The sequence below is a fragment of the Magallana gigas genome, chromosome 3, assembly GCF_963853765.1.
Source record: "Magallana gigas chromosome 3, xbMagGiga1.1, whole genome shotgun sequence".
Lineage (NCBI taxonomy): Eukaryota > Metazoa > Mollusca > Bivalvia > Ostreida > Ostreidae > Magallana > Magallana gigas.
The window spans coordinates 57980414-58004311 of record NC_088855.1 but is presented as its reverse complement, the minus strand read 5'-3'; the positions used below and the strand labels follow the sequence as shown (position 1 = coordinate 58004311).

The 23898-nt window shown below is 33.4% G+C and overlaps 1 protein-coding gene across 2 annotated transcripts in view; it reads left to right on the top strand.

Annotated features, from left to right (window-relative positions):
* The window catches only part of LOC117692664 (uncharacterized), a 356019-nt gene that overhangs the window by 4712 nt on the left and 327409 nt on the right, over window positions 1-23898 (top strand). Inside the window, exons 2-5 of one of the 2 annotated variants that reach the window (XM_066080603.1) lie at window positions 10308-10482; window positions 10712-10837; window positions 11279-11351; window positions 21205-21510. In XM_066080603.1, the coding sequence (XP_065936675.1) occupies window positions 10308-10482; window positions 10712-10837; window positions 11279-11351; window positions 21205-21358 (528 nt within the window). In that variant the 3' untranslated portion in view covers window positions 21359-21510. Of the gene's footprint in view, window positions 1-10307; window positions 10483-10711; window positions 10838-11278; window positions 11352-21204; window positions 21511-23898 lie in introns of those variants that run through there. The other variant, XM_066080604.1, reaches the window with a different exon arrangement.

The following is a 23898-nucleotide window of genomic DNA, read 5'->3' as shown; positions in this document are numbered from 1 at the left end:
GAAATTCATGAAAAAGCAATCAGTGTGTATAATTTCATTGATGAATTCAGAAACTGTAACCTTAGGATATGTAAATTATCAAATAAAAATTCTGCGTTTTCAGTTTTTTGATGAAACACACTTTGGGGGAAAAAAGGCGTTTTTAACGTATTTCGACAATTTCTAACATTAAACATTCTGAATATAATCCTCTATCCCCTTAACAAAATTATTTTATTAATTGATAGTTCCACTAAATTAAAAAAGAAATGATATACAGAGCAAAAGTAAGGTATTGAATCATAAATAAGTGACATTATTGGTTGCTATGGCAACATGTGACATTGACCTTTTTGCCTAATAGAGATCTTATGCAAAGTGTATAGCATTATTGCATAAAGTTTAATTACAAAAGATTAGAAAAATACAGATGTCATAAGTAAACATATATTATTACTGGTATATAGGAATTGCCATTTACATTGACCTCAAAATTAATAGAAGGCTGTTTATTTTTACCTTTTGATGCAATCCCAAACAAGAGGCCTAAGGGCCTTAACAATCAACCAGAGAATAAAACAACAATTTAAAGAGAAAAAGTCTAGCATTCAGAAACAACTTATATACTAAGTTCTTATCTGTCTTCCATTTAGATTTTTATCCTGTATGTTTTATTTTCTATTAAGACTCCACCCTATCTCCATGGGTCCTTATTTAGCCAAATTTGATTCTACATCAGTGGTTTTGAGAAGAGGTCAAACCATCAACTCCAAACAAAATTTGCTCAGAAAAACACAATAGAGCTTTCAGATCGGGTGAGATAAAATGGAGGATTTTCTAATGATGATGTACAAAATTCACAGCAGAAGCCTAAGGGAAAATAACATCCAAAACAAAAATCAACAACATGGCATTACTAAGTTTGACCACACTATGTTATGGATATGCCATATAAATATCTTAGGATGTAAACTTGACTAAAACAAATGTGATTTGTGTTGACAAGTATGAACTAGGTTCAAGCGATATTTTGAAAAACTTCTGCATTTTGAAGTTCACTTAGAACACTCAGCAAGTCACTGTCATCTAATCCAAGCTTTTCGGCACAAATCACATTTGCTTGACTGGAATTTACAGCAAGTCGTGAAAAAAAGGATGAAATTTGACTTGGCTGTAGCCATTCACACGGTGAAAACTTCTTTCTTCCATCTTCCACCAGATTCCGCATCTCTAATGCAACAGCTGTGGGATTCTCCTTTCTACCACTTTCCTCCCCTTTCTTAAATAAATCAGTCAAGAAATCCTTCACTTTTTGAGAGAATCTGCTGTATCTTTTTTCTTTCTTCAAAGCCCATCCTCGAACTGGCAAATCCACACTGTCTTAAGCCTCTGGTTCATGTTCAACTCTAGGACGAGTAGTTGTCAGCACACTGTTGCACGTTTCTGCCCATAGTTTCTTTGTTTTATCACTTGAAGATTCTGACAATTTTTTGAACACATGATTCCCAATGAGCAGATGCTCATTAAGTTTACCAAAAGTCTGATATGACTTCACACATCCATATTCAGGACAAAAGAACAATTTAGAGTTCATTCCAGTAGGTTCGTTCTTGCACTCCTCCTCGTCATTTGATATGCTATCAGACCGATCATGTGATCCTGATTCATCATCTGTATTTGGCGTCTTGAGATGAATTTTACCATGGTTCTCAGGATAGTTAAAGTCGCTGATGATTTTCAGACAGGTAGCCGACTGGGTTTGTCCTAGTTTCTGAAGACTCTCTGTATCCTTAAAGCCCATCTCCAATTCTGTAGGCCCTCTATGTCTTAATTCCTGTTGATGTGAACTCTATGTTCGATATGAAGCTCACTCCCTTCCATGAATGGTTTGTGACTTCTTGTTTGGTGACATCAACATCAACAACAGCAATGCAAGTTCCCTTTACTCCTGCTCCACTATCAATTGCTTCCTTCATTTGGGTTGCTGTACATATATTGTGACCTTCGGAAGAAAATATCCTCATCTTTGACCTCATATGAGCAATTTTAGCATCGCAGTAACTCTTTCCACTCTGTGCTTCACTATAGTCATAACGCTTCACAGTAATACCTAAAATAATAAAATACACAGTCACAAATAATTTTTTTTATAATATTAATAACTACAGTACATTTACATTACACATGCACATGTATTTTGCTTATAACATGTGTGGAAAGCATTCTAAACACCATAACATGTACAGAAGGTCAAAATGTTAAGGTAAATTATGCTTTTATTTTGAAAGTTACTCAGTTTGTTTGCACACACCATTGCACTTATAATACTTCATCTTTCCAAAAATAACGATTCAATGCTTTTATATACATGAATGTATATATATATACATTCTCAAAGGTTCTTTTAAAGGGCATAAGACTTTCATTTGCATAATGTTCAAACAGATAATATATGACTATAAAAAAGAAATTTAAACATTTAAACCTTATTTTTAAGATTGATGAAATCATGATTACCAAAAAGCAAGGAAAAACACTCATTTCTTAAAAATAAACAACATCCAAAAAGCAATTCCAAAGCTACAACTATGTAAGATGCTTTCATTGTACAATATACATGTATTTGTATACTGTGCAGAAATTAAAACAAAAACCAAAATACCTGTTCTCTCTGACAATGATGGTATGGAGAGCCATATCTGCCCACAATGGTAGCACCCAGCATTGTCTGATCTCAGGTAAGCTTCCGTAATGTTTGGCATATGTTGTTTAATGGTTACTAGTGTATGTTCTAGTAGTGAAAGAACAGCAAAGAAGTCATGTTTCACATAATCCATTATGTGAGTAAATGTCTTGTGCTACAAGTACAAAAGAGTAAAATTGTTTAAGGTACATGGACCTATAATGTAAGACAGTTTCATTTTTTTTCTAAACATAAACAACAAAACTTTCAAATGCCATACACATTTTAAACACAAGTATATCTAACACTGTAGGCAAAAAAACCCTGATAATCAATTGACAGACCTTTGCTAATTACTTAGTATAAGAGTAATATTAATACATTAGCTTACCACCAAACTTCCATTTTGATCCTTGAAAACTGCAACACATACATGCCAGTGTACACCATTCTGACCACAGAAGTCTTTCATTTTCTCCCGGTACATCTGTGGCAAGTACTTCATTGCCCAGTCTAAAATCACTAGGACTTCGTTGTTCTTCAGGTCATGCAGAACGTCTATTCTTCCATCATCCTGATTCACGGTTCTTACAATATGAGATCTCCAGTCTTCTACTTGGGTAATGGACATTTCTAAATCTTGCAAAAATACCTCTTGCTCTTCTGATGGAGTCTTTATGATGACCTCACGGATTTCTGTCACAGCCTCACCAAATATATAACATCTGCTGCAGTTTTGGTTATGTTCATGATCACATGTAACACCAAGAAGGCTTGATTTGGGGTCACTCAGTGCATACTGTAAGCAGTGGAAAGCACATTCATCCTCTCGCTTGATGTGAAGTTTGTAGTCAGTCTTCAAGTACAGTCGTGCATAAAACAGCTTCTCATTCATTTCTTTTTTCCATTGTTGAGGTTCATCAAGCTTATCTACTAAGCTACTCAGACTGTCAAAAGCTGACGAACCATCAACTGCAATATTATCAAGTCCTTTCAGGCACTTCCGTTTTGAGGCACTGCATGCATTTAGCACTTCATATAGAGTCGACTCACTTAGAGGCTCAAAGTTGATACTAGTGCAATAAGCATTGTAAAGTTTGATCAAATTTGAATGGATCATAGTCCTAACTATATCAGGAATTACTAAAGTGTTTCCAGAATCTAGCTTTAGGTTCCCTGTAGTGTATGATGAAATCTCGTTGAATGATGGGTCACTGAAAAATTCAATCGCATGTTGTAACTTAGCATAATTGATTCTCTCTCTGTGTTGAGAAGATGCTTTTAGTTGAACATCTGATCCAGGACCATATACAAAAGCATGTCTTCTAGCTTTGTCTATCTGATGTTTTGTAATCTCTGGAAATTTTGTCAATAGTTCAGCCTAAGAACACCTGTGTACTATCAAGGACAAAAGTTGACATTTCAAATTTGCATCTTTGATATTGTGGTACATTTCACCAACAACATTGAAAAGGTCATCATCAGAAGATTCTGAACTTGGTAAAACTATTCTCTTAAGTCTTTGTCCTTGATGAGGAGCAATCGCATCTAGCAGAGCTGTACAAGTCTCTTCTGCTTTCCTTTTGTAGTACCTAATAATTACAAAAACAATTAAGATACAGGTAGTTAAGAGTGCATGACACAAAATAGACAAAAGCTACACCTGTGCATATGATACCAGAGGCATTGTGGGCATGCTCACAATTAACTAATCTTTGAGTAAATTTGGACATAACTTCAAGACACATTTAAACTTTGTGTGAAGAATGAACTAATGTTCATTAATTAGAAAATTATACATCAAACACAAATTTAACACTTTTTTCTGCCTGTAACCTTGAAATTGTCAAAATGACCTTTGCTTAGATTATGACAACCCTAAAGTCATAAGCTATCTTTGTGTCAAGTATTAACTTCTATGTTGTAGACAGTACATTTTTTGCAAATAACCTTGAACTTGTAGAATGATCTTGGGGCATACTCATTACACAGCCTCAGGTTATAAACAATTCTTTATACCAAGTATGAGATATCACTGAATCTCCATTACAAAGTTAAAGCCCAGCAAAGACAGATGGACAAGGTGATTCCTATAACCCCTCTCCATTATTGTTTGCAGGGGGTATAATAAACAAATGTTATTGTGCATGGAAACAATGATGGTCTCGTATTATTTTCATCCAAGAAAAAAAGTTAAATCTTAATACATTAGTGTAATTTAGTCACCTTTAAGGTCGTTCTTTAACATCCACCAAGTCTGTGCCTAGTCTTGAGCGAAGAGGACTAATTTGACCTTGGCTTATGATGTTGATGGCTGCATTAACATCAGCCAACTGAATTTCTTGAAGGGGAAGTGCCTCCTCTTCCTGACTCCAGTAAAAACTTTGGCTGCAAACTGCACTGCTTTGACTATCACTCTGTTACAAAATCAAAAGTTATGTACATTAATAAATTACAGCTACATGTACTACAATGTATACATGCATATTATGCATGTACATGTACTTTGATGACAGCAAATTTTAGTTTTTGCAACATATATATTTGTTTGACATGTGATCCACATAACCCACTTGAGCACATGTAACAATTTGGGGTTCTTTTTCATGGCCACTACTTTCTAATCTCTTCATATGGGTGTGGAGAAGGTTTTCACTCTCATGACATTTACAATTTTAATTGATGCACTTTACAGTCTGACTGCCTCTCCTAATGCAAATGTATGTGAAGAAGTATAACTACAGTATTTCTTCAGATTTTTTGGTGTTTACATGAAATTCATTAAATTCATTCAACACTTACCGGTACTAAGTCTTCATAAATGGAAGTATCTGTCTGTCTTGTACGGAGTCTGCAAGTCCATGCTTCATCATTTGTTTCATTCAAAGGCTGAGAAAAAAAATGATGGAAATGTTATAGCAATGAAATCATACATTTGCACCAAGAATATTCATTTGATAATTCACATAAATAAAAGCCAAATACTGAAATTAATATCTTTTTTTTTAGGCCTTTCAATACTCTACAGTCAGAGCTGCATGAAGCAATTTTAAATGCCTGTCTTAATGATCATGCAAAACTTGCTGATTCAAATTTCATCATTGGCAAAATATACAATTTGAAATTATTCTGAAACAGCCTCTATAAATGCATAATTTTATCCCTTTACTTTTCTTGATGTAGTATAAATTGTTATATAACATTTTTGAATAAGTTTTCTCGTTATGTCACAAATGAGATAATTTTATTACTATGCCCTGAAAATTGCTAAATCACACCGGAAACAGTTATATTGCCCTCCCGGAAACAGTTATATTTCACAGGAAATAGTTATATTGCCCTCCCGAAACTGTAATATCACCATCGCGTGCAAGAATTCTGCATATTAATTACGTCGGGTTCGAAATTCAACGAGCCAGTTGCTAAGCAAACGTAAACAGATCCGCGAATTTTAAACATGTCAGGCCAACATCTGCGGTTTGTTCATCTTAATTCATATGATCTCGATAGTTTAATTGATGAAAAAATTCCGCAAATACGACAAAAGTGATAAACTCAAGCGTGAGTGTTTTAAAAACATTTGCCTCTGCCTTGTGAATTAAATAAATATATGTTGATAACCCGAGTTTGATTTGTTTAAAAATGTTATATAACATATATTACATGTCTTCTCGGGCGACAATACCAGAATATTTGTCCCTCGGTGACAGGAAAGCCCTGGAGTGTTACGTCGCCCTCTGCCTTCGGCATCGGGCGACATAACACTCCAGGGCTTTCCTGTCACCTCGGGTCAAATATTCTGGTATGTCGCCCTCGAAGCCATGTAATATATGTATAATGTACATATGATATCACTGATTATGTGGTTTTAAATACCATACATGTTGAATACAACTTGAAAGGTTCAAAACACTTTAAATTAACAAAATATTGACTGCAAGACATGAGTTTTACATACAGCATCAGTACATGAAGACTTCTGGTTTTTGAGAGAGTCTGTTGTATGTTCTCTGTTGTCTTCTATGGGAACTTCAACCTAATAAAGATAATATATTTTACAATTTAATTAAACTTGGACACAATCATTTCTTTTTATCACAGCACACAGACCTACATATTCTTGTGTTGCCTACTGAGCAGAGCAATTTACACTTACAGATCACTTTACCTGGAGTCTTTGTCTGAAACACCCCTTACATCTCAAAAACTGAAAAATGCATGGATTTGATATTTTGTGCATACATGTATGATGCTTGGCACTAGGACTTATATAAATACAATGGTTACCAACCTCATGACCTTTCATTATACATGTAACATGTACATTCAATAGAGCCCAGCCTTAATGATAACACACATCCAATGAAGCATGACGACGGATAAAAACGGAAAGTACATGTAATAGGTCATCTGACTTAGGTGAATTAAAAATTCCCATGCCTCAATTGCCTTAACTCACATTCATATACTATTATGCAACTATGGATAAGTAACTTATTTTATACAACGGGAAATTAACAGTAGTAAAATAAGATTGCATTTGTTACCTCTCCTATTGATTCGGAAGATTCATGGCATTTTCTGCATATTCCTAAAATTTTAAGAGAAAAGTATTAAATTTATCATTTTTTAAAAATATATCTCTGTATAATAAGTCCATCATAATAATTGACTTACAACTCTTCTTTACTTCTAGAGGTAAATTTTAAATGACAGATTTATCATATCCCTAGAGTGTTCTTTAGCTTTTTTTTTTTACATTGATGAACATTTCAATGTTTATTTTCTTGTTTATAATTATATATATCTTTATATGTATATATGTGTGAGAGCTAAAGTGAGCGTGTTTAACCATTGTAATACATTGTATGTATGATAACATGTTTACTCAGTTCATTGTATATGCAACCTTCACTTCTGATATGAAGAGGGCATTTATGAGCATTGTATGCCTGATGCCAAATTCATTCAGTTTTTCTGAATAAGTATTGCCTGATGGAATATACCATCTGGGCCTCCTAATTGTACATGCAAAAAATGTTTTTTATCATATAATGTATGGTTGATGAAAATTCTAATACATGCTGGTATAAAAGCATTTAAATTACCAATCATCAGCTGATCAAATAAATCTACTGATTGAATCAGATATGAAAATACATGCAATTTGGAATTCGTAGCTATATATACTCTGCCCCAAGATTTTGCTTAAAGGCTTTGTGCTCAAACTACGTTCATCCACAAATATGATAAATGTTCAGGTTGGATTACCTGTTTTGAAATGCCCCCTCTACCACTTCAGGGGATTTTCCATTGAAACAGTCATGAAATAGCTATAATACATTGAAAAATAAGTATTCCAAGTGAGTTCCTAATGGTAAAAAGATGTAAAAATTTCCATTATAAATTCACTTAGGAATTTGTTATCATTCCTGTGAAAATTTATGTCAGAGTGAAAAATGACAGTATGTGTAAATGAAGATATCTTTGATATTTTTTCTTTTATCAATTTCAACTGTATTTCTTTCACATAGATGTGTATTTTTAATCAAAAATCATCAAAAATTGATGAAAGCAATAACTTGGGACAGACTATGATTATACATGTATATGTACTTGTATCAGGTACATAGACCAATGTAGAAACCCCCCCCCCCCAAGTTTTTGTCCATGCAGGGTCATGAAAATTTTAATTAACCCTTGCGAGATATTTTACTGTTACTGTGTCTCATTTTAGAATTTAAATAGCTTCTGTTCAAAATCTTGCTGAATATAAACATGATGAATATAAGAATAACTTACCAGAACCGACTGGCACTAAAATTCCAAACGCAGAAATCATCCGCTTACACATGCGCGAGTTAAAACTCCGATATGGTTTGGCAGTTCCCTTATGGTTAGGATACTGACAAGAGGTCTTGGGACGCCAGTGAATACCTAGAAAATCTCTGTGATAGGGACAAACTGTGAATGTTTCCTCGACAGTGAAGAGTCCAACCCGCTTGCAAATTAGATCTGCTTCACTGAACACATCAGCCTCTCCTTTTACACCAGATCGAACTCCATTTTTGATTAGATGTGAAACAATACCTCTCTTGCAGTCTTTTAATCTAGTCAAATTTGTTTCTGATGGATGAAGAGGTGAAAAATCACAACAAGTTGAGGAATAAACACTAATAGAGCATCTTTCAATGGAGTCTGCCATATTGATGCCCCGATGCATTATGGGAAACGGGAGATAACTCTTGTGGTTAAAATTGGGAGAAGGGACTTAACTTTAGAAGCAAAATATTTAATAGCATGGAGAAAACACAAAAAACAATTCAATATGAAAGCAAAAATTAAAATAAAAATATTTTATCATGAAAAGCAATTTCTTTGAATGCTTTTTGTAAATATCATTAATTTAAAATGGGTGAATTTTAATGATATTCTATAGAAATTCAACCAAACCCATTATTTACCTTCGGGGTGAATATCACAATATACCAAAGAAATGAATTTTTTTTAATTCATAAAGTTAAAGAGGTTTAATTTTAATGACAATTTAAAAGAAATTAACAAATTAAAAATTTAATGTGTGTAATGCCCGCATAGGGCCTGCCTGACTCTTACACGGAGCAGTACTTAATTATTAATAAATATAACCTATACTTAAATCCAAATCTCAATGACTGAATAACTGAAATAGAAAACTATATAGACTAAAACCAAACATACCAGATCTTTAAATCATTCAGACAATTAATTAACACACCTTCTCCTACCTGGACTCTGAGCAAAAATATAATAGAACACCCTCAGGGTCAAACCAGTCTATCCGGTCAGTCATGTCACATGATAAATTTGCCAATCGCTCACCAAACTTTTGGCGGGAAAATATTAATTCAATAAAATTAGAAAAATACTTAATATATGGTATGGCCAACAAAATACAGTTTCCACTCCTCAGTATAAAATTCTATACTTTTACTCACTGTCCTATCTTTAAAATGTATAAATTAAATAATATGTTAACAATCATGCGCATACATGCATGCATCCCAGTATACGTCCTTACATATGTGTATTTCTCGATTTTTCTTTTGTTAGCCATGCTGGTGTTAATTTTCTTATTAGAGTTGCCCGTTGTGACTCGTTTTTTTCTTAAATTTATCAAACTCTACAAACATTTTTCTAGTATTTTGATCTTGATATCAGTATAAAAGCAATTTGAATACGTTTAAATGGTCATAAGAGATGCTAATCTCGGATTCCTAGAAGGCTTTTTCCTAAAAGCTTTTTCTTTTTGGTAGCATTTTGATAAATGGTCAAACTGTCAATTCTCTTAATCTCATGTTCTTTTATCATCTTTTTTTTAAATATATACATGTGTATCTTGATATGGGGATTTGCACGCGTGTTTAAATGCTTACAAAGAATGGCTCTTAAAACACATGGGACGTACCAGCCCTTGTCTTCGGTTAGAGCGGACTCTTCATGCGTTACGGAGGCCTGTTTAGCTCTAGGGCACTCGCCAGCTTTCTTTTACGTAGTACCCGCTCTGTTGACTGCACTCATGTATTGAAATGTCCTTTTGGCGTTTTAGAAATTGTTTCTTTTGAGAAAAAGGTGTTACAAAAACATTAAATGCTTTGTTTTCCAGATTGTGGTAAACCCTACCATGTCTACTGTTTCGGGGGAATGTCCTACTAACGAGGCATCATGGATGCAGAGATCTACCGAAGTCTGCAATAATTCCCAGGAGTATCACTGTCTTCCAACAATTTTTCTGAACGAGTCTGTGGAAATATGTCTTACAGTTAAATTATTACAACGAGGTGCCAATATCATCAAAATTGTTTATACAAATAATTCATCGTAGCTAGCAATTTTTCCGTACTTTTCAAAAATTTCATGCTATTTTCAAAATATTTTGAAAGGTTGTAGCAAAAAATGATATTCTGTATTATTAAAGGGTTAAAAAATGAAAATTATTATCAAACGATCGATAAAATATTATAAAATTTCTTACAATTCCAATAATCTCAAAACTTGTCTTTATATTAGGTTTTTGTGGCATATACAACCCGTATCAAACAGACGCTCGCATTGACTTTATTAGTAGTTGTGTCAGCAACACAAATTTCAGCGGATGTCCGACAAAATCTTATTACTCCAATGAAACTTATCTTCGTAAGTGTCATTGTTTTAAAGAATTGTAATGTGTTTATCAGAGTTTTCAATAGGGAACACTGTGCCGTCCTGTGGTAATCGATATAAAGGAAGTTTAAAACTTGTGTTCTATACTTCCACCTGTTTGTGCAAACAAAATAAATGCAAATTTATCAATTCTTAAAAGAATCACGTGAATAAAAATCATGATATCATTATCAATATCAATAATTAAATATATCAATTATTTGTCAATTTATACTAATATTTCTTACATGTCAAATAGTAATGTTGCATGTTGACACATTATGTTGCATGTTGATATAATTATCTTGCTTGTTGACATATAAAAAATATGCATTAAAGAGGCCAAAACTTTCTTACTTAACTTATAGTTACATTAACTTGATAAATGTTTTATTTCTTTTCTTTTACAAAATAAAAAAAATTTACCTTGAACAGATCCATCCTGTCAGAAGATAAATCCTGCCAAGCAGTGTTATCTGGCCGATAGTAGCTGTCCAAACATAACTAGGTAAATATAAAGAGGTAGATATATTTCCCTGTTTAAATACCTTACGAAATATGAGGCCTTCTCTCTCAGGTGTACCGAATACCCAGTCGATTATAATCTCTGCATTCTAGTTAGGAGTTAACCGAGGTATTTATGAAATAGTTTTGTGTTTTACGCTGCCTATCACATCGTTTCAATAATGACAGATCTTTGAAGGGGGAAAACAGAAGGAAAATGTTCTGTGCTTCAATCAATATTGATTTTTGTCAATAATGTCAACATAAATTATAGGTCATCATGAAGAATTTTCTACAAATGGTTACAATGGGTTCCGTTGTTACGAACATAAGACAGATCCTTTTATCCTCACAAGAAAGCAAAAAACAAAAACAAAATAAATAGGGCGTGATGTTTGCCTTAAAAGAATCCAAGTCATTTATAATAATCCTGAGGGAGCTCAAGTTACGACATGCCTCACATTGTTGGAGAATCAATTTGTTGAATGCTTTAGTTGGTGCATATGAAATGCTGCTTTGAATTGCGTTCGATCTGGATCTGGATCGATGAACTTTTGTATTTCATATCAATGTTAATTATCATATTTTGCTTGCATTTTTCTCAAAAAGGAAGGTTTATCAAATGCTACAAAGTGTTTGTATATGATGAGAATCATCCATTTATCAGAGTTTACTCAGATTAGTCTATTTAGTGCAAGTTTCAACCCGACATAGGAATGAGCGGCTTGGCTCGATAAACAGAGGCATGCTTCCAAAAATGCGCTCTGTTATTAGTTGTGCAAGTTTATTTAAAGGAATGCAACGAATCATTAAAAAACCCGTACAAGTATGTACATGTACATGCAATCCCTTTTTAAAGTGATCTTCCAGCATGGATACGTACTTACTCTTAGTTTTACATTTCCATACGCGTGTTTATATTTATAGTTAATATTATCATGAAAAACATTATTATCTGTTTTAATATACTGACAATAAAAAACATGAGGCCCAATGGGCCACATCGCTCACCTGAGCAAATATTGAGATTATGCATATAGGTACATATTCATCTTCAACTACATTGTACTAGCTAGTTATTGTATTTTATTTAAAAAAAATTCTTTATGTGAAAGAAGGAAATTGTACCTCAAGGCGCTCAAATTAAAAACATTCAAAAATTTAATTGGTCTTTCGCATAATAAACGATTGTTGTTTGCCAGGCATGAACTCGTGTGACGATTTATAACCTTACTCACTTGATCGATGAATACACTCCAATAAAAAACGTTGTATTGTGAGATGTTAAAGAGCTATTATAATCAATGCATAGGCGACAGAACTGAGGGAGGCCCGCCTTCCAACCCCCACCCCCCCCCCCCCCACACACACACTTTTGACATAGCCGTACTCAAAATCTTTTTTTTTTGCTTGTCAAGATTTCTGATAAGGTCTAGCCCCCCCCCTTCTCAATGAGCCTGCGACTGCAATGTTTTGACAGGCATATAACTCTATTTTACTAAGGCTCGCCCTTTATTTTCATCTTTATTCAAAATCTACGTTAACAAATGGCTACAAATCAAGATGATTTTCCGCTATAATACTTTCTAAATAATAGCGATAATACAATTATCCCTGTAACAGTAATGTTTTAAACTGTTTTGGGGGGTCGTTTTTATTTAATTGTGTCTGATCAACCATCAAAGTTGGTGTAGATTCATCGTAAAAGGAGGGGGCCCCAGAAAATTGTTACAGCATATTATCCTTTTAATATTTCTGTACAAGTATTTAATGTTTAGCGAGACATTTCCAGTGATAAATCAAAATGTCAGTGTCTATCGTAGTATTGTGGGCAAGATACAGAACTCACAATTCTGCTTAGTTTGAGTCAATTTTTGTTCACAAGAGTTTATTACATTCAACTTAAGATTTTTAAACTTGGTATTTCCTATTCAGAGTAAACAAAAGCATGGCCTCTCTGTGAGTATCTTGCTTATAATTCGAAACTTGACACAGCTGAATATGGTTAGTAAAGAGAAAATTGCAAACAATTAAAACAGAAGAAACATGCACTAAAACAAAGAAAGCGCACAATTTATTTTTCTCTAATATATATATATATATATAATTAAAGCCTTGGTACAGCAAAAAATACTTAAATAAACAAAACAGAATGCGACAGTCCAAATTAACTAAATTGTTTACTGTTAGCGCTTTCAGCCATGTCGGCTCTTCAGACAGTTATACAAAATTTTGTATAACTGTCTGATGAGCCGACATGGCTGAAAGCGCTAACAGTAAACAATTCATTTAATTTGGATTGTCGCATTTTGTTTTGTGTGTGTATATATATATAGAGAGAGAGAGAGAGAGAGAGAGAGAGAGAGAGAGAGAGAGCAGCGAAAACAATCTCCGTTTAGACTGAAAATGCAGAGCACGTTGCATTAATCAACCATTACGTAGAGATCGTACCAATAACCAAACAATTAACTGTCTGACTTACCGAAGTCGCTATTTGATTCGATACGCAAAAATTACAAAATAATTCCCCTCAAGTGAAAAAGCATACTGTGGTTTCATTAATATTCGTTGAATACCAATTTTCGTGGATTTCGTTGTTACGTTGATCCCCGAAATTAAATGTTCCTTGAAGTGCAATTTCTATTAAGATTTTGCATTGATAGGGTCATTGGCCTCGAATTTACGTGTCCTTGAAACTGTGATTTTCACTTTATCCACGAAAATTGATACCCTTGAATATAAATAAAACCACAGTAATTAACAAAAAGAGGCCCAATGGGCCACATCGCTCACCTGAGCAACACTGGTTTTACATGGTCGTTCAAAGGATATTGTGGCATGTGGCCCCTCAGTAGATTAACCAAAATGAATATCCGAATTTTACACTTATTTTAGCATATACTTAATTTTTGACATATTAACCTTTATGGAATAACATTTTTACCGAAAATAAGATTATATGCAATAAAAATAACTAAATTTTCAGTTGTGTTCACGGTTAACTTCCAGTTACCTTTATTTTAGCCCCCCCCCCCCCCCCCCTCATCACTTTATAAAAAGATTTAAATACATGAGAGCATAAAGGTACATTTTCTCCCTCCCTCCACTGTTTACTAGTTGTTGTATTTTATTTTTTATAATCCTATATGTGAAAGAAGAAAATTGTACCTCAATGCACAAGAATAAATGCGCTCAATTCCTCAAATTAAAAACATTGAAAATTTAATTGGCCTTCTCCATTATAAACGATTGTCATTTACCAGGCATGCATTCATTTCGTATGACGTTTCATATCCTTACTCACTTGGTTGAAGAATAAACTTAACTGTCAAATTTTGTCACATATGTTAAAGAGCTATAATTCAAATCAATGTTTTGGCAGGCATGTGGCTCTTTTGTACAAAGGCCCATCCATTTTTTTCATCTTTATTAAAAAACAACAAATGTCTACAAAGATGATTTTCCGTTGCAATCATATTTTGAGAACAGCGATAATGCTTTTATTCTCATAATTATAATGTGTCAGGACTATGGAAAAATTTAAGTTTTAAAGGCGTCGTTTTCATATACTTGTGTTCGAAAAACTATTAAAATAACATAAGGGAATGAGATGGTACAACTGCCCATTTGGTTTAGTCGTAAAATACTACTTCAAATTTAACACTTTTTTCAATTAAATATATTTGATATGTTATGATACAAGTTTACAAAAGGGTAATTTCTAACTATATTCAATTGTTACGTTAAATATACATTGTTTCTAATTATTTTTAAAACCAATTACTAGATTTAATGATATTTTAATTTTGCAGTATCTAATCATTCCTCATATGGGCATTTTGCACGCCTTATTCACCCATCTTTTAGTGTAGGTTTTATGCATTTTATCGTCGAAGAACGTGCACCAGAAATGTAGATTTTATGCAATTCATCATTAAAGAAGGTGCACCAAAAGGTAGTTACAGCATATCATCCCTTTGGCAAGACATTTCTATAGATCTATCAAAATTTCAACGTTAATCGTATATAATTATAAGCAAGATGCCGGGTACATAACTTGGTATTTCCTATCAGAAACATAGGTAATCACAGATTACAAAGCTCACCGAGACGAGGCATCACCTTTCTGAGGAATCACCTTTATGAGACCACTTTTATCATATTATTTCAAAATCATAGTTAATAATGATCTTGGATATACATGGATACTGTTTTGACACAATATCGTATAACAATATCATATGTCAAAAAATTGTATAATAATCATATGTTCATTTCATAGGGTATTATATGATACAATGTTTATCAATGCAATAATATAAAATACGATATTGCATCCTATGATACCTACATATATTACAAACAAATACTGTAATAAATAATGATGAAATATGATATTGTAACATATGATATGACATTGTATCTTATTATACATTATTGTATTTGATCACATAATACAATATCATAATATATTATGATATTGATATTATATGATACAATATAATAATATATGATACAATATCATATCACATAATAAATCACAATATTGTAACATTTGATATTATATTGTATAATATTACAGTATGATATTGTATTGTATGATATTGTTTATTTGATACATGATAGGATATTGTTTCATATGATACAATAAGATTAGATACAACATTGTATTATATCAATTGATTCAATATCATGTGATATAGTACTATATCATATCATACAATATATTATACTATATTGTATTAAATGATACAATATCACATCATACAATATCATATAATACATTTTCATATGATATACAATATCGTATCATATGATACAAAATATAATTTATAATATTATATCATATGATACAATATTGTATGTTGCAATATCATATAAAATAGCATGTGATTAAATAGTATATTATACAATATCATATTATACAATATTGTATTATAATAAACAATTCTATACATAACAATATCATGATACAATATCATATCATAATGTACAAAAAATTTGATAAAATTTCATATCGTATCATATAACTTTTTACAATATGATATATGATATAATATTGTATCACATAAAACAATAGTGTATCATATCATACAATACTATATCATAGGAATCATATTATATCATTTAACAACGAACACATCTATTAAGCAGGTTTGAGATAGGAGAATTTTTTTAGCATCCTTGATAATGGAGATCTGTATCTGAAGCTACCTCTGCGCTTCATTTATAATATAGTTAAATCAACTAAGCAAGCTATTATCTATAAAATATGTGATTGTTCCAAAAAAACAAATCTCATCCAGCATCCGAAACCTATGGCTCAGATTCAGCATTCAAGCCCGTCAGGTGCATCAGTATCATAAGATGCATCATCCATGCAAGTTTTGTGAAGTTAGGACCAGTAATAACTAAGATATAATCATAAGAGAGCACCTGCTCCAAAAACACCAGCTCTTAAAACCTTAACCTCCCTCCAGCATCCGAAACCTATGGGTCAAATTCAGCATTCATGCCTGTCAGGTGCATCAGTATCATAAGACGCACCATCCATGCAAGTTTAGAAAAGTTAGGACCAGTAATAACTAAGATATATTTTTTAGCATCCTTGATAATGGAGATCAGGCTCTGCATCTGATGATTCCTCTGTGATTCATTCATATTACAGTTTAATCAACTATGCAAGTTTGAAATAGTACTATTATCTATTAAATATGTGACCTGTTCCAAAAAACTTAACCATATCCAGCATCTGAAACCTATGGCTCAGACTCAGCATTCAAGCCTGTCAGGTGCATCAGTATCATAAGACGCACCATCCATGGAAGTCTGGTGAAGTTAGGACAAGTAATAACTAAGATAAAATCATCAGAGGGCACCTGTTTCAAAAACTTTAACCATCTCAGAAAACCTTAACCTCCTCCAGCATCCAAAACCTATGGCTCAGATTCAGCATTCAAGCCTGTCTGGTGCATCAGTATCATAAGACGCACCATCCATGGAAGTCTGGTGAAGTAAGGACAAGTAGTAACTAAGATATAATCATCAGAGGGCACCTGCAACAAAAACTTTAACCAGCTCTAAAAACCGTAACCTCCTTCAGCATCTGTAACCTATGGCTCAGATTCAGCACCCAAGCCTGCCTGGTGCATCAGTATCATAAGACACACCATCAATGCAAGTTTGGTGAAGTAAGGACCAGCAGTAACTTAGATATTGCTATCAAAGGGCACCTGCAACAAAAACTTTAACCTGCTCCAAAAACCTTAACCTCCTCCAGCATCCAAAACCTAAAGCTCAGATTCAGCACTCGAGCCTGTCTGGTGCATCAGTTTCATAAGACACACCATCCATGCAAGTTTGGTGAAGTACGGACCTGCAGTAACTTAGATATTGCTATCAAAGGGCACCTGCAACAAAAACTTTAACCTGGTCCAACAACCTTAACCTCCTCCAGCATCTGAAATTTAGGAATCAGATTCAGCATTCAAGTCTTTCAAGTCCATAAGTAGGTCCAGATGCATCATCCATGCAAGTTTGGTGAAGATAGGACAAGTAATAGCTTATATACAGGACCTGCAATAAAAACTTTAACCAGGTCCGGACGCCGACGCCGACGCCGAAGGTATAGCATAAGCTCCCCCTGACTTCGTCTCGGTGAGCTAATGAACAAAAGCATGGCTCCAGTTCTGTGAGCACAGCTCTGTATCTTGCTCATAATTCGAAACTTGACACAGCTGAATATGGTTAGTAAAGAGAAAATTGTAAACAATTAAAACAAAAGAAACATGCACTAAATTAAAACCAAAGAAAGAGCACAATTTATTTTCATAATATATATATATACATATATATTTCTAGCAGCAAAAACAATCTCCGTTTAGACTGAAAATGCATAGCATCTTAACAAAACACGTTTCATTATAATCAACCATAACGTAGAGATCGTACCGAATTACCAATAGAATTTATAGTATTTATAATATATGTTGTTAGTGCATCAGATTTTGCTCATTTTACGCAGGTAAACAATTAACTGTCTGATTTACCGAAGTCTATATTTGATTCGATAAGTAAACATACCAAAATACAGGCGATATTTCCATAAAGCATAAACGAAATTCAAAACAACATAAAAACACGGTCACGAGTGAAAATGTCAACGCTTTGAAAGATTTAACCTCAATTCACTTCTCGAAACCGGCACAAATATATTGGCATGTTTCAAATATCCCTTCGTACGTAAACTACTGCACAACGGGCAAATTTATCTTTGTCAGTTTGACCCGTTTGTCTTGAGTCAACATTCAAACAAAAGAACTTTCGTTTTCGATTTGGAACATCGAACCCGAAGTTACAAACTGATTGACCGCGATTATCTCTTTATTTTTATTTTTGTAAATTACTCAAATTTGAAACAGAATTCGCCGATAATTTTGGCAATATTTATTTTCCTTTCAATAAGGATAATAAGGATTATTTATGCTAAATAACGTTGAATTTGACTCAGTAGTTCTTAAGAAGATTTTTTAAAATTCTACAGTTTCGAGGTTTTCTCAGTTTAAAAATAACATCGGTCTTTCCTTTCAATAAGGATTATTTATGCTAAATAACGTTGAATTTGACTCAGTAGTTCTTGAGAAGATTTTTTTAAATTCTACAGTTTCGAGGTTTTCTCAGTTTTAAAATAAGATCAGTCTTTCATTTCTGCAATTTATAATCGTCTTTCTATAGGGATGCTTTGTGCCAAATTTGGTTGAAATTGGTCGAGTGGTTTTAGAGAAGAAGTTTAAAATGTGAAAAGTTTAAGACGGACGGACGGACAGACAGACGACGAACAAAATGTGATCAGAAAAGTTCACTTGAGCTTTCAGCTCAGGTAAGCTAAAAATGATATATAAAAGGTCTGACAAAGGACTGTGAGTCTGAATTCAAGAAGTACATGTGGTTGTGAAAAATACCTCCAAAATTTAAGGAAACTGAGTATCCACATCCACATCCAATTCGTCGATTGTCACAATGCAGAATCTGACAGCAACAAGTGAATTTAATATCTGAAATGGATATCTTTCTGAGGCATCATTGGTAGAATCAGACATGAAGACTGAATACGTGGCAACAATAATATACAGTGACATTGCAATGAACGACAACCACCAGGAGTAGCAAAAAAATACTAGCACTTAAAGAAAACAAATAAACATTGTGACATCTTAAAGGAAAGATTAAAAATCAAAGATGGGGAAAACCTACAATATCAGAGAGGATATACATATTACGAGTAGAAGGCCAGAACAAAGCTAAACAAGAACTACCCGATATTAAGTCAAGGTTTATGAAAAGAGAAGGAGACTTGTAGCTGTTAGTTGGCAGTACAATGAGAGCTGGGTGCTTTTTAGCCAAAGAGGGAATCTTGAAGTCATTCATTCAGGAAGTTTCGTATCATGTTACTTGTAAACATGCAAGGCAATTTTTTTCTAGCTATTTTGGCTTAGAGTATGAAAACCGTTATGCTATTTGTCATGTTGTAAATTTTGAATTTACCGGGTGGCAGTAAATACAAAATTTACAACTTGACAACGATCAAGTACATAGATAGAGTTGTCATGTTGTAAATTTACATCCACACAATAAATTCAAAATTTACAACAAGAGCATTGCAAAAAGTGGGGGAGTGTCATGGGTTTCGGGATCCGTAAAACAAGCAAATTATAAAAGACGCTAAAGAGATGATAGGAGAACGAACAGTCAATTCATCTTTGCCTTATAATTTTGTTTGTGTTAATAGTAGTATCAATGTTTAAAGATTTTACAAAAAAAGTTTTAAATTGTACATCATGTGACAAAATACAAGTATATTATTTATTTCACTTACTATAAATATAAACAACATACAGGTGCAATGTATGACAGCTAGCCGTGCATGTGGGCTGAATGCCGTAATTTTTGCATTTTAATTTCAACACAATATTTAATTACATTATAAAATACAAAAACCCCATCTTGTATTTCGACCTGACATAATTGTAATATAATGGTCATATTACACATGAACGAAAAAATGCGAAGTGCATCAGGTCGGCCAGGAAAAACTAATGATAATTTTAAAAAATAACTTTAGAAAACCCGTATCCGTAGCCAAGTGGCACTAGATGCTATAAGTGATCAACCCCTAAAAACCCAGGTTCTTTACTTCCACTAAAAACATTTTCTATTGGCCAATTTCTGACCAATACAATTATAATTCATAAACATGTAGTCGTTAGGGTCAAGATCTAGTAAATGAAAGATGCCTACAAAAATTTAAGATTCTTTCAGTGATGCTTCATACTACTAGCGGGTGTACCGGGGCTAAAATCTTTGGTAAAAACAATGAAAATCCATCTTGTAAACCGTCCATATTTAATGAAATATAAAGGAAATAAAGAACAAATTTCGGAGTTTTGTCCATTTTTTACTAGTAAAATATATCTAGAATGCCTACAGTCTCTCCAAAAACGGCATTAAACTAGCTCTTGACCTCTTTAAAATGATTTCAACTTGAGTATAGGTACCGGGACTAATTTTCCCCATGATTAAAAATAGTATCACAAAATATTGTTTTATTTTCTACATAATTCCTTTAAATCCGTAAAATATGGGAAAAGATTCCTTCAATCAATTATGACGTCATAATGATTTTTGCACAATAATTTTATTTTGAAAGAAGTTTTACAAAGTACAGTGTTATTTTGTACATCATGTACAAGTACGATGTTTTGAGAGCAGTTTTTGAATTTTTTTTATTTACATTATTTGAATGTTTTACTGAAAACACATCGATCTTCAATTTAATTCATCATGATCTACCTTTACAGCAACGACCCCAAAGTGGCCAGCAACCAAAAGGACATCGCGATCACCAGAGACACCACCACCAGTCCAGGAAGTGGCCCCAGCAGCGATGCATGGAGCTTATCTCCACTGGTGTTAATTTATCTAATAAGTGGCTTAGTCTTCATACAGTTTTAGTGTCATAGGCTCTTTATAATCTCGCCTTTAAAAGAAATTAATTCTGAAAAGGTTTTTTTGATATTCATTATATGTGGTTACAATGAGCCCAGCTTTTAAATTCTATTTTTAGCGCAAAGGTATCGTGTCATTTTAACTCAACATTAAAACATTCTATTGTTTGAATTCATATAATACCATTGTGTTGCGGGCATAAAGCACGAGTATGATATATATCTTCAATACTTGCTTCTGTACCTAAAGTACAGTACTTAGGGAAATGATAACCATCGTATGTTCCATTTCAGATTTTCTGAAGGAGCTACACAAACAACTATTTCAAACATATACAAATTCATATGTTTAGTCTTGGAGCAAAAATTTTAAAAAATACACAAACGAGTCTATGAATCTTACGAACAATTTAAGAATTTTTAGAAATGATTTTCAGATTTTCTGTTGGATTATGAGCTGTCAATCGTTTTCAAATGCCAAGTAAAAGAAACCAATCCCTTTTTACCCCATTGTGACCTGGTGCAACACATATTTATTCTTGTTGTCGGTAGTTTTAGTTTTAAATGATTAAGTTTTATTAAGAAAGCCGTTTACTCTGGTGAGGAATACATGTAATACAAATGCAACTTTGCAGAGAAAAGTTGTCACCATGCTACTACAGTACATAAACTGTCTCATGCTATCCGGGTTTTTTCTTGGTTTTTTTGGATAGCGGATCTTAACAAGAACTAGCTAGGGCGTTACAGCACATTTTTTTTTATTATTTGGGGGGGGGGGGGGGGGGTAATAAAGTTGGGTTTTTTGTTTTTCTTTTTCTTTTTTTGGGGGGGGGGGGGGGGTCTGGGGTTTGTTTTTAGTTTTAAGCTTAAGCCTGCTTTTCTTTATCACTTTTTGTCCGAGGTCCTACCGTCTATTTATCTGTCCATCGGTAAACTTTTTACATTTTCGACTTCTTCTCAAGAACCACTGGATCAATTTCATCCAAACTTGGCACAAAGCAGTATCAGGTAACGGGGATTCAGATTTGTAAAAACAAAAAAGAAAAAAAAAAGGGGGGGCCAATATAGAATGAAGTTTTTAAAAATATCTTCTCGAAAACCAATTTTCCAGAAAAGCTTTGAACTTGTGCGGAAGCATCGTCAGGTAGGTTGGATTCAAGTTTGTTCAAACCACGGTCCCCGAGGGGTAGGGAAGGGCCACGTTCGGTTGTGGAATTTTACATAGAAACAAGAGACCCATGGGGCCACATCGCTCACCTGAGCAACAATGGGCCTTTAAAAGATATTGCGCCATATGGCCCCTCGGTAGAATAACTAAAAATAAATTTTGACATTTTACCTTTATGGAATAATATTTTTACCCAGAATAAGAAAATCCTATGCAAGATATAAAACTAAACATATGGTAGGGGTACACGGTTGACTTCCATTTCCCTATAGTTTTGTTCCCCCCCCCCCCCCCCCCCCCGCCCCCACTTTATAAAGCGATCAAAATATATGAGAGCATATAGGTACATTTTCTTCCTCAACTACTTACTAGTTATTGTATTTTTTTAAATATAATATAATATAATATAATATAATATAATATAATATAATAGTTATTGTATTTTATTTTTTTAAAAATCCTATAAAATTGTACCTCAATGCGCTCAACTTCTCAAATTAAAAACATTCAAAAATTTAATTTGTCTTGTCCATTATACTGTGGAATCGTCAGATTTCGTGGGGGCCAATTTTCCAGGATTGCTGAAATTTTATAGGTTCGTGAGGACGTTATTTCGTTTATTTTCTTAAACCTACAAAACGAACTATGACTTTATAACCCTAATATATAATTCGTGGAGGATATTAATTCATGGATGAGAGGTACCCACGAATTCTAATGATTCCACAGTAACTAAATGACTGTTGTTTACCTGGCGTAAACTCGTGTGACTTTTATGACTTTACTCACACTTGATTGATGAATACACTAGAATGAAAAATATTGTCACGTGACATGTTAAAGAGCTATAAAAATCAATATTACAGTATTGACAGGCACCTCAGTCTACACCCACCCAATATTTTCATCTTTATTTAAAGATAAAAAATGGCTACACACCAGGATAATTTTCCGCTGTAATATTTTCTTAGGAATAGCGATAATTCCTTAGTATGATCCAGCAACAGAAATGTGTCAAAACTATGGAAACTGTTTTTACGGTGTCGTTTTTATTTACACAAATTTGGCTGAAATTGGCCAAGAGGTTTTAGAAAAGAAGTTCAAAATGTAAAAAGTTTACAGACGGACGGACAGACAGACAGACGGACGGAAATAATTATGAAACGGACAGACGGACGACGGACAAAATGTGATCAGAATAGCTCACTTGAGCTTTCAGCTCAGGTGAGCTAAAAAGAAGAGGGTGGATAAGAATTGTAAAACGCCTATATAAGGACAGATAAGATACTGCAAAATTAGTATATCGAAAAATCTGATATTTTCTTTATCAATCATTGAACACAATGTACATTTAATATAACAACGATTTGTTATCTTTT